Source organism: Melanotaenia boesemani, chromosome 17, assembly GCF_017639745.1.
Source record: "Melanotaenia boesemani isolate fMelBoe1 chromosome 17, fMelBoe1.pri, whole genome shotgun sequence".
NCBI classification, from domain to species: domain Eukaryota; kingdom Metazoa; phylum Chordata; class Actinopteri; order Atheriniformes; family Melanotaeniidae; genus Melanotaenia; species Melanotaenia boesemani.
The window spans coordinates 10663885-10676870 of NC_055698.1; the positions used below are offsets into that span (position 1 = coordinate 10663885).

The window sequence follows — 12986 nt, forward strand, 5'->3', positions numbered from 1 at the left end:
GGCTGCCTGCGCAGTTGAGGCATAGGTTTAACACAAACCCAGCTTAGTCGTAATGATAGTGACAAATCCCTCTTGGCTTTCATGTGGAGTAAATCTAATTTCGCCTATATTCGTAGGAGACTGCTTTTATTCGCGCCTAGGGAGCGCTTTATTGCCCACTCTCCCGCCATTTGGCTCTACCTTTGGAGCCAATAAAGCAACTCTAATTCATTGCACATATTTTTGAAGTGCAGAGAGAACCTAACTATCTCTCTAGACCTCTGTGACGACGTCTAGTTTAAGGAGTCTCAGGTGAATGCAGAGCGTCCGGCAGTTAGGAGGTCCGGTGCGTCCCTCGATGCTGCAGCCACCAGCAGTTGCCCTATCCTCCCATTGAGCGGCACCAGAGGCTCGCACTATGTGCTGAGAGGAGGAGCGGAGAGGGAAGATGAGACCTGTGGTCTGTAGCATTACTCATTCCTAATACTTTATCAAAGCTAAGCAGATTTTGCCAAAATAAATAAGTAAATAAATAAATATGCTGCGTTGTTCTTATGCAAAATCAGATGTCTCCTATTACAGTGTAGCCTATTACAGCTCTTTCATGCTGTCTTAATATGTTAACCATTCTCATTAAATCCGCTCCCAGCTTCTCCTATAATCTAAATATCGACCCTAAGGGGCCATTCATTCAAAGACAGAGACGTGTGAAGGGTTTCTGACAAAGCCTGACACAGTCTATTTCAGAAAACACGCGCTTGTCTCCACGGCATCAAAACCAGCTGTCCCAAAGGACTGCTCGCTCAATAAGCGGTAATCATCCTCATTTTATTAAAACGTACAGGGGAGAGGATGCATAGGCCAGGAAATGAAAAGGGGGGTTGTGGATGTGTGTAGACTGAGGATGACGTGTATTTCCCTATCTACTGCGTGTTCCGGCTTTTCATCTCCAACTCAACTGGTAGCTATTAGATCATTCGTCAGCGGCGCGTGAGACACGTCACTCAGCATGTCCATTTACTCGCAAGATCACACTTCTTCGTTTTCTCCTCTCAACCACGTTCTCCTGTAACGTACCGCGTTGTGCTTATGATGCAACCGTCAGTAACGTTATGAGGACTGGAGGGCTTGATGCCCCTTTCCTTTTAATCTTTTCTCCCATTTTTTTAAACTTTACAACATTTGCTCGAATTCGCACAGTTGGAAAGCGCAAATGCGTTTGTGTATGAGCGTGCATGCTTGCGAGGAAGCGTGCCAGTGATAGTGAGTGCAAGTATACATTTTCAGGCCAAGATGGAGGGAGATAAGCCTTAAGGTAAAGTCGTTTTCCACGTTAAGTAAATCAAATAAAGGTGGGGAATGAGATGTTCTCATGTGTTCTCTGTACGGACATATCCGCACATGATGGTGCAATCCAGTTATCAGAATGGGACATAATTCATTATGTTACGGACATGGCCTATTTCTAATTATCACAGTACAATTCCTTCCTCTTTTTATATTGGCTTAAAACGGCCTCCAAGACTCCATACAGGGTGCCATTTTCGGCACAACGGACAGCGACAGCGTTGCGGAATCTGCCCTATAGTTTAAACTCTATTCAGCACCACGGACAGCTCCACATCCAATGTATGTGAAAATCAGACGAAAATAACTGGGGACTGTTCTCTAGACAATTCACCAAAAATATGATAATATAATGACAATAAATAGGATTAGTTTTAACCCTGTTTGGTAGCTTATCATTCTGGCTATCCCAGTTTTTGGTGGTAAATTGATATAATCCTCAATCAATTCTATGCAGTGATTTTTGGCCTATGTGAGCTTAACAAGCTTTAGTTTGGTGTGCTTGTGGAAACTCTTGATTGCCTGGATTCTATGTCAGTTTGGGAAACAAACAGTCTCATGTGTGTTGTATTTCCACATGAGAAATATATGGATATCTCACTTTCCCTTTGTTTCTCACCTGTCAGCCCGCAACTCTCAATCTAAAATCCTCTCCATCTCCACGCTCTGTTGCATCTTATTTCCCTTCTGTTCACCACTTTCACCGATAAGCAGTAGAGGCGGGAGGGGAAATGAGAAGATGACATGATCTATTTATTCAAAACTTAAGAAATGTCTTGCAATTGGATGCAAACTATAGATTTCATTGATATCCTGTTATTTCATCTGTTTGAGTGAAAGAGGAAGAGCCAAGAAGGGGTGGAGCAGGAGAGAAAGAGGTGGTTGGGATGTAGAAGGAGATGTTAAAGATGATGAACTTGAGTTGGAGGGTAGGGGGTTGTACAAAACAACAGGAAAGAGCTACTGTGAGAGGGCAAAGTGGTAGAGAGAAAGGATTGTTGGAGAAAGGTGATAAGCTAACAGCTCCTTAGAGGTAATTTGATCCCCAGATTTCATGGGGGTCTTTTTAGCCCCATTTCTTTAATAAATTATTTTTTTAGAGGGATGGTGAGCATGTGAGCTCTTACAAAGCTTTCGAATGATGTAAATGCTTCATCCTCGTAAGTGCCGTTATTTACCCGCCCACCTGCTGATGTGTCAGCCTGCTCCTCTGTCTGTCTTCTCCGTGTAACTGCTCCTTCCATCCTCCCTCCATCCAGTGATCCCGCCACCTTCCCGCTCCTACTTCATCATCCTCCGTGGTGATTCATGTTGTCATCTGTCTCCAGATGGCCAGAGCTCTGTCAGCACACTTCGTCACAGTGATCACAGCTACACATTGACTCACATGCATGCAGACATTAATTAGTTAGCATACATGGGCTCCCCTCTCAAAAAGAAAATAATGATAATAATAAAGTACTCAATCAGCTGTGTGCATATCCAGCTTCACGTGTTGTGTCCAAGTCCATTCACATGAATTGAAGTATTCACAAATCTGCTGGCTCCACTTGTAAACACAATAGTTAAAGTACAAGACAAGCTGAGAAGATCTTGGTGGAGAAAATACTGCAGATATTATTCTTAACATGTCCCTAAGCATAACATTTAATTAATAAAATGTGCTTTGGCTGCTTTTCCTTTCATGGGAATACAAATGGAGCAGTGTTGTTGCGTTCCGGCAGTGCTTCTGCTTCACATTCACATACTCCAATAAACCTTTCCGTTAAACATCCTCCATTATAGTATTTCAGCAGCTGAGCCCATTAAATACACTGGTCAGAGAATGGAAGGTTTATGGTTAAGTGCCTCTTTCAAGAAACCGATTTTCCTGTCACTTTTTGTACCCAGCAACACGCAAAACAGTGAAAGAGTTTGAATTACAGGCAGCCAACACATGCTATGTATACAACTGCTGTGAGGCATGAAATGCCACAGACATGGGAACTTGAGCCAGCTCCTGTAAGTTCCCCAAGAAGTGAGCGACAGAGCCAGTGCCCTGTCTGTCTTCAGACACAAAGCTAAGGCAGGGATTTCTTTACCTTCTTGATTTACACTGTTCTTATCAGATATCAATGATCCCAGAGATTGAAGATTAGATCCTGGGCAGGAGGTATCTTGTCCTTGTCTTTTTTTCCTTCCCCATATTGCTTTTCTCGCTATTCAAAGTAAAGGCAATCTGTCAGTGATCTTTTTCTGGGAACGCGGTAGAGTCATCATGTGGGGAAAGGCAGTTAGTGTGTATGTGTGTGTGTGTGTATGGGAGTGACTTCTACTCCTACACTTGCAAGGTCTATTTTGAGATGTACAATTTTGGATTAAAAGTAATGCTTTGTGGCATTTTTCTTTTTATGGCCAGTGTTAATTGTAATTGTAAACTTTTTTTGCGTGTAATTAATATAAGATGTAGTCATATGTGCTTACTTATAATTTTATGCATGCATTTTTTGGGGGGCTGAGAAGAAAGGAGGCTGATCAAATAAAATGACTTAAACATGAAAATTGTTTATTTTTTCCTTTCTTTTGCAATAATGTTTCAAAAGTGGTAATCAACAAGATGCTGTTGTGCTTTGATTACTTCAAAGCAGTGTCAGCATTCTGGGAAAGACGCTGCTTTCAGAACCAAGATTCAGCTGCGAGGAGTGGTACCACTTCCATATCTGTGCTACTAATCCACATGTAAATATGAGCCAAATACAGCAGCGGGCTGGGACAGTTTATCATGAACTCTGAAAGAAACAGCTAGCTGGGCTCTGTCTGAAGATAATACACTCTTCACATACTATCACATCTCACTAACTATCAGATTACATGTGACTCTTTTAATCCATGCATAAATCAAAGCATAAAAATTAGATTTGTCCTGCTTTATATATGTAGCATTGTACTGTTTCATGACAGGAGCATTATTTTCCTGTAGAGTCCGCTAGTTGCCTAGCAACAACACAGTAATAACAAGCCTCCTGATCTTCTCATGTAACTTCTCAAGACTGTTATACAATTTAGCAATAGTATGTTGTATTGCAAGTTGTTTGTAGCCAAAGTTTTTCAAAGCTGACACGTTTTAATCTGTGTGTTTAATGTGTGTGTGAGCTGGAGTTAATCAACTCTCAGAGTGTCTGGTGTCCAACACAGTTTAACCTAATGTTACTGCACTTGTCTCTTGGCTCATGTTATGTATTTGGCTGCCACAGAGGAGATAAATTCCTAACAGGGATAAGTAATAGGAAAGTATGTTCAGACATATTGCTGAGTTGAACCAAAGAAAAAAAATAAACTAAAAGAATCTTTCTAGCCGGCAGGAAAAGGAATGTGGCATAAAGCCATGATTGAAAATGGCGCCTATTTTCTAAAAGAGTTGTCATCTGTTATTTTTCATTTGGCAACTTAGGCTACATATAAAAGACAACAAATCTGAGTGATATTAAAGGAGAAAGAGAAATATATTTGGCTTCTGTCAAAAAAGTCGCATAATGGCGGTCTTCTACGTGGAGGAAAAGAATTTGCCATCAACTAGATTTTTTTTTCAGCTTATCATGGGCTTGGTTACCAGGCTAACAAGCCGCCAACTCTTTGTGTCTGTGTGTGTGTTTTCTTCCACTTTTAATATCTTGAAAATAAGCAACCATATCATTTCTTTAATAAACACACATACAATGTAAAATAGTAGGTTACAAATACATTTACAGTTACAGTTAACTCACAAGTGAACCCTGTTAATTGTGCCACTGGTCGATTGTTAACACTTAAGCCTTCCCATAAGGATTGAAAGTGAAAGGTTAGAGTTAGAGAGGTTGAGAGAGGTCAGATTAGCCTTCTTGCTCATTCATCTCTTTGTGATAGATGGAATTGTCATGTTGGGACATACATGACCTGACCTTTGGATCAGTGCTTTCTCCCTTCTCAGTTGGAAGCACATGTTCACAATTGCCCTTTCAGTAACATGTAATCAAATACTAATCAACATTTTTTTGTTAAGATGGGTATCATGTATAAATGCATGATGTCACTTCCTGTTAATGCAACTGATTGGTGTGGATGTTTTTTTTATTTCTGATAGAATCTAGGTCCAAATACACAAGAGATCACATGTAGCTTTTCAGCACAGGGTCTATTGTACAAGCTCACTTCCAGCATGTGAGGAGAATGAAAATGAGGTGATAATTGACTTTCACTGTTTCACACATCAGTGTCACACATAATTGTACTTACAAGTATCAAGGAGACTGGAGGAGAAAACATAAATTATTTCTGGCATCTGTCTGTGTGTGTGTGTGTGTGTGTGTGTGTGTGTGTGTGTGTGTGTGTGTGTGTGTGTGTGTGTGTGTGTGTGTGTGTGTGTGTGTGTGTATACCTCACGCACACTGATTTGAGGGGTGTACATTTGTGAATTGTTAAAGTCACACATAAGGCATGCTTAAGTAATGATAAATAATTGAGGACAGGGGATTGCCTCCTGTGTTTTCCTGTTATGCTGTTGTCATGGGAACACAATGCAGTTTCCAAATTAGCCTTCCTCTCTTTTAACTCATCTTCCTCTCATCAATAGATAAACTGGTGTGCACAAACATAAAAAACCCCACCTACACAACATATATGCATTTCTGCAGGCATTCATCTTCACTGTTAAGTGTGGGAAGCCCATTGGTATCCATGCAGAATAAACCCCTCCCACAAAGAAAGGGGTCTTCCTGAAAAGGCAGAATATCAAGCATAGCATGTCTTAGACTTTAAATGGGTTATTTTCTATCGATTAACTAGTGTGTGGGTTGTTCATGGTCTCTGTTGTTTGCAGGAATGACAACATAACGTTGTGTATTTTAAACATATTAACTGTCCCTCAGAGTAAATCTATACTGTATTTGTATTGCAACTGGGTAAAAATCTTGTGCAGTTTAAGGATATCTTTTGTGTGAGTGGTTGTATTGCAGGTCTTTTTAGTTGGCATGATAGCACTACTGGTTAAATATGACCCAGCTGGAAGGAACTGCCTTGCTACCCCTCTTCCCCTCCTCTCTGTCCAAGAGAACACATGCTTCATTGTGCTGTTTTTTTCTTCTTCTTTTTTTCAGTCCTGATAACAGGCAGGAATGTGTGCATGCATCCATGCAAATGTGCATGGCTGCATGCCTCCTCTGTGTTTTAGCACCCAACCCCTTTCTTTGGATGCCTTAATCTTTGGGTTAATCTTTCTTTTCTTCATTTTCTTACCCCACACATTTCACCCTGCAGCCATGTTGTCTTGGAGATGTGTTATTGAGTTTGTGTGTATATGTGTGTATTAACTATGTGTTGCCATAGGCATCAACAGATCCTTGAAAGAAATGCCAGAGCCTGTGAATGTCACAACTGGGACAACTGTGCTGTCAGCACTGTACAGTAGGCTTACAGACATGCGTTTCCTTGTTTACAGTGAAGTCTGTGTTTGGAAATCTATTTGTATATAGTGTATGTTTGCTTGAGTCTGTGTCATATGTGTTTACAGAAGTCTCTACTATATGTTGATCTCTGCGTATTAACATAGCAAGATGCCTTTTCAAGCTGTTTGTGTGCTCCATTATATAAATGACAATGCAAACTCAGATTTTCTGCCCTTTTTTAAAGGGAAAAAAGCTTTACAAATCAACTCAGAGGAAAGAACCTGTGCAAGTGGGAGGGGGGGGCATGGAAAGACCAAACCTATCACCGGTACCTTCTGCTGCATTTGGCTTGTCTGTAATGGCAGGTGTCGTCATGGCCAGTACATTAGCCTAATGCACGGAGGTGAGCTGGATGGCTAAGCTTGCCCATTTCCCTTTTTAATGGCAGCCATCTCGAGGTTAATTTGGTTATGATGCGGTCAAGATGTGCTTATGCGCTGACACGTCAAAAGACAAATAGTTGTGCTGGGAGGATCTATGGGGCGGAAGGGTTTATCTTCCCACCAAGGAGGCAGTTACTGGTATAGAGACACACAAATACACACAAAACCAAACATTTGGTTGTTTGAAGTTTACTCATGGGGTAGGTTGTATGTGATAGAGGATAGCTTTGCTGTTGCTCAATAAACCCAAAGGGACACACTTATTAGATTGGAAATTATTCCACATCTGCTCCAATGGTTAATAGAAAATGCTTATTTTCTATGGATATTGCCCCCTATGGACCACATACATGAATTTTTTATGGTTTTTCTTGAAAATAAAACAAAAAGAGCCGAACACAGCATTTTAGCCCCTTGCAGTCACGTTTAAATTTAATGGTTTAGTGCATGGTCTTGTGCCCGAAGTTTCCACAGATATACTGCTCAAATTATGGCAACAACTCCAACAAAGCAGCTTTCTGCTTAGCCAATTTGTAGTTTTAATAATGTCTTTACTATTTTGCTTAATTCAAGATCTGACATTTCAGGTCAACAACAAATCTAATATGCAAAAATCAATCAACAATTTTCTCCTCTTCTCTTGTATTCCTGTTGCACAGAATAAGAGGCAAGCCACTTCTATTACTGACTGCAAGAACAAGATGGTCTCTGCATCTTTGCTTTTTTTTTCTAAAGGCAAACTTGAATCATAGATGAGCAGATGAGGCAGAGACAAGGGGGGATAAAGAGACAGAAAAATAAAAGGTGGAGTCCAGAGAAGAGATTTTCCCTGCTGTATTGCTTGTATTGTTTGAGTCTTTATGGTATTATAAGAATGTGATGTTGGGATTACGTGTGCCGTGATTAAAAGTCTCTGTAGCTCATGTATTCACATCTTACCCAAAGCTTTACACACATATTTCAAACAATACACCCTCCAGGGGTATAGGGATTACACTTATACATGTGTAGATAGCTGATTCCTCCATGTTCATACATGTGTGCACGCTTGTGTTGCACACATAAACAGAAGATACACACATATTCCTCACACTTACTGCGAAATAGACCTCTAGGTTTTGCTAACAGTGCAGATTAGGCACTATCTTGCTGTGAATGTCACACCTGCTGTCTGTGACCTCAGCAAAAAAAGGTTAAAAAAAAACCCCTCTCCTCTATATATAGCGTTCCATTTCTGTTGCTGTTGTTTAGCTGACACACTCTTTCCTACATTCTTTTATCCCTACTTTGCTCCCTTTTCTTCCCTGTATGTCCCTCATCTCGCTTTTGCTTCTCTCATTACAAATATCACATCATCCAAATGTATTTTCTCACACGTCCATACTCTCATTCAGCCCACTCAGTGCCTGTCTGCCCCTTTCACCCTCAGCGCCATCCGTCCCGCTCTCCTTGGACCCTCTTCCTGTCTCCTTCCTCCACTCTGAGGGGCTGCTGTCCTGCCTGAGTGCAGCACAGTGACCATCAATTTATCAAACTGTCACAGCGCACTACCGCAGCTCTGTATGTCCGCTACTAAACAACTGCTCTAGCAAAACAAATAATAGCTGCCACACACAATCGCCAATGCACATGTCCACACACAGGTAAAAAGCTGGCGTGCTGCCCCTGCAAGGTCACACCTCTCCCTGAACACTCATTTGGCAGTGTGCACACTAGAGATGGTTAGTGCCAAGCTGATGCTGCCAGTGGCACAGTGGGCTAAGCACCGGACAACAAATCTGTTGAACATCCACAGACATCCAGCATAGTTAACATTCCAGCTCGAGCCAATGTAAACCGTTTCCCTGAAACGTGCTGCGGGATAAAATACGCTAACCACTAAAACAAGATAGCAATTTTCTTAATTGCTGAACCAGCATTTATGCCATTATTCCATATTCATAATGGTACACCTAAACTTACACAAGCTGAGAAAACATGACCTTCTACTTTGTTGGTGGTCTAGCTTGGCTAAAACAGCATGGCCAGCAGTCTGTTTATGGGGGGGCTTTATGGTTTGTCAGTGGGGTCAACTGCTGGATGGGCTCTTCCCAGCAGATTTACACTGAGAAGCTTCAGAGTAGGTCACCAGCTCCCAGCAGCTAATTTCATAATGCACCCAAGGTGAGGCTTAAATAATTCAACTGAGCCGCAAGTGAAGGATCTACTTAATCAAAAGCTCGGGGCTTTCAAAGAACAGAGAGTGTTGCAGAGCCTTGATTAACCTCACTTGCATCTTATGGCAGCAAAGTGTTTTTTGTGCAGTTCTGCATAGATTAAAAAATAGTATGACGGCTTGATGCAGAAAAAACACGAGGCAAGGATCGCTCAGCAATCAGAAAATCAAACTCATTGGTGCTGTAAATAGTTCCTTTATGAACACATGAATGAATTTGAAAGTGAACTTTGATGAGTCTGTTTTTGTTTAACGCAATTATGTGCATTTGTTTCTGAGCATGGGTAAAAGTGTTAATGGTTTCAGCCAAAAAAAAACAAAAAAAAACAACCAGTCTTATTGCTCTCCTTTAGTTTTTCATCCCAGATTATGTGCATTATAACTGATTTAGCATAGGTGCTCACACTTTAAAATAGCATTCAACCAAGTTATCACACACTCAACTGACTTATTCTCTGTTATTTTTTTTTATTATTGGGCCCATTAAGCAAGGAGCCTCGGCTTGTGTCTGGTTGATCAACTGTCAAATCAACATGTACATTCACTTCAGCTCCACCCAAGAGCCCCTGGAGGACAATGTATTTAATCTGGATCGTGCTAATATTTCAATCCCATCTGGAAACTGGTTATTAGCAACTGTTTTGACCTCCTTGCTATTGTTTTGTGTGTATGCTCATCCTAACTCTGCCCATGTACAAGAGCTTTGTCGACCACCCTGACCATCAGGCTATGCTGTTAGACAGCTGTATGAGCCATTGATTGGCATTTGTCTGAAAGAGGCCTCATAATGAAGAAGATGATGAGGGGATTATTGACCGGCTGCACATATGGAAATCAGGTGGGAAAAGTGGATATGAGGTTTTACCTGGATATTAGTATTGACCTGATGGAAACTGGGAGGGTGTGTGCTCTGTTGCTGAGTCAATTCAAATCCTTTCCTGAAAAAGAAAAAAAAATCAGATGGAGATTTTTTTTCTTGTTTTTTTTTTATTATTACTGAACAGTATGGACTGAGAATATATGCAAGCTGGAAAGATAGGAGTATACAATGATATGAGGATTTTTTTAGACCTTCTTGGGAATATTTTGGTTTTCACTCTCCTATTTTACATAGTTTCACATCCCCAAGATTTCCAACAATGCACCATTCCACACAGAGTGTGAATATATCCCAGTTGTCAGGGTTCAAGTGCTCATCATTAGCATCTTTTGAAGGAGGTCAAGCATATATGAAGTGCTGGAAAGTGACAGCTGAGAGGCTGCTGCCTGCTTTTTGCTGAGACAGGCCCCTGGGAGTCAACAGCAGCATGATGGATATACTTTGACTTGAGATGTTAATATCCTGCTGCTGCTGCTGCTGATGCCATCCCAGCATTCAAGACCTCATGAAACTATTTCCACTTTTTACCTTCCCTCAATGTATTGTGATGTCTGTGTGTTTTCATGTGTATCGCATTCAGTTTTCTAGCTGCAATTCAGGATTCATAAAAAGCCCAATGTGTTGCCGCTTCAATTAAAGCTGTGTAAACAAATGCAGCATTCACTGATTTTTCTAACCAGGGATTATCCATGTTCATGCTTTTTTTTTATCCCTTTTTTCTCTCTATTTTTAACTGTTATCTTGTCTTCATGCTTATGACCATATCACCTATAAACCCAAGCAGGTTTCCCAGACATGAGGTTTATTTTAGTATAAAGGTTTGGATGGATTTTAAGCTTTGGGATGATTCTATTTATTACTGACTCGGCATAAAGTAGAACAGTATCCGTAAAGCCATAGTGTGTTCACTCAAGCTTCCTATTCGTTTTATAAGCCTTGTTTTAAGGCCCTTGGGTTGTTGCTATACCTCATTTTCATGCACTGATTTATCACAGAGATTTGCCCAGATGGGCCTATGGATATGAATGAACAAAATAAAAATAGGATCTACTGCAAGTGTTGTTTGTGTTGTTGAGTTATGTGGGTTATATAGGTAACAGATGTCCTCCAATTATACTCTCCTAATTAGATTTTAATCAGGCTACATTATGATTCTGGTTTGTGGCTGGAGCAAACAAAAGCAAAACATATAATTTGTATAAATAGGATGTATTAAGGTCTCTGTTTGCTTTCTATGACTCGTATGAGCAAGTCTCACTCCTGCTCTCAGTTTCACATAATCAACTTGTCTCCTCTTGTCACCTGTCAGCGACAGACTGACAGCTGACTGCTCACAATTTGCTATCTGTGAGATTAAAACTAAATCTCACTTTAGCCCATTTTGCTTGGAGGAGATAAGCAAAACATGAGATCTAATCTGCATGCCATCAATTACAGAATTATATCTGTGGAAGCATATTCATTTGTGCATTAGCATTTAAAACAGGCAAGACATGGAGAGCTGCACAAAATACTGCTCGTGCAATCCCACATCATTCCTCGTTACACCTAAATCCTAACATTGATTTAAAGTGCCGTCCATGTTGGATCAGTCGAACACTGACTCATTTAGCTTTGGGACTGAAGAAGCACAGAAACATGGCTCACACTTTGTACATGCACTCCAAGCCTAGACTGATAGATGGCAAAAGGCACAATTAAAATCTTAGATTGAAGGCTGTTTAAGCTGCTGGAGAAAAAAAAATCCCAAAATGAGCTCAGTTAATTAAGCACTCAAGTGTATCTCTCTATTTCTCCTTCTCTACCTCTCATCTCCTTGTCTTCTCTTCAGCTATGTCATGTATTAACATGGGAACTTTTTACTAAAGCAATGGAACATCTGATGAGTGAACATGTGTGATGATGGAGAGGGTAAATGTGGGGAAAGCTGGGAGATGGTGAACCATTTAGTACTAAATAATAATAAATAATTAATAACTTATGTTGCACTCTGTAGGTGATAATGGATGTTGCAGCGCTTGGTGCAAACTGCTCAGCTGCGGGTGTGGATTTATGTGTGTGAATTTGTAATTTCCTTTCTTGGATGTAGAGGAGTTATTGGAAGCTTTGGACATGCCCCTCAGCCTTTTAATATCTGCCTGTTTTTGTTTTCTCTTCACAGCTCAGAACTGCAGCTACACACTACACAGTCCCAATGGGACAATAGAGAGTCCAGGATACCCTTACGGTTATCCTAACTATGCCAACTGTACATGGGTCATTGTGGCAGCTGAGCACAACCGGATACAGCTGGTGTTTCAAGGCTTCGCCCTGGAGGAGGATTTTGACATCTTGTCTGTATATGATGGGCCACCAAGCCCTGGGAACCTGCGGACAAGGTAAAAATACTTTGAAAATCTACTATGTGTGTTGGTGTTTCATTATAGCTTTGAAGGTTGTTGAAGGAGTTTTGGAGTAACTTGGAGGTTAAAGGTGTCAATAAAGGTAGGGGGTTGGAAAAGAGTCAAATCTAAAAACATGTCAGTGATGCATCCAATGGCATGTGCAAATTTTTTATGACTTATGCCAGGCAAACTCATGTGGAGATGATGGCAGCATCCAAGGAGATTCACTAAGGCTGTACCTCAAAGCTACACACAGTGTGGAACAAAGCTCACTTGGGCTCAAGCGAACAATTTGCAGACGGATGTCCTCATCTCCTCTTAGAGATATCATTTAACAGT

At 40.8% G+C, this 12986-nt stretch overlaps 1 protein-coding gene across 1 annotated transcript in view; it reads left to right on the top strand.

The window, feature by feature from the left end:
- csmd2 (CUB and Sushi multiple domains 2) overlaps positions 1-12986 on the top strand; it is a 237590-nt gene that overhangs the window by 1626 nt on the left and 222978 nt on the right. Inside the window, exon 2 of the mRNA XM_042012628.1 lies at positions 12425-12641. Within this exon, the coding sequence (XP_041868562.1) occupies positions 12425-12641 (217 nt within the window). The remainder of the gene's footprint in view (positions 1-12424; positions 12642-12986) is intronic.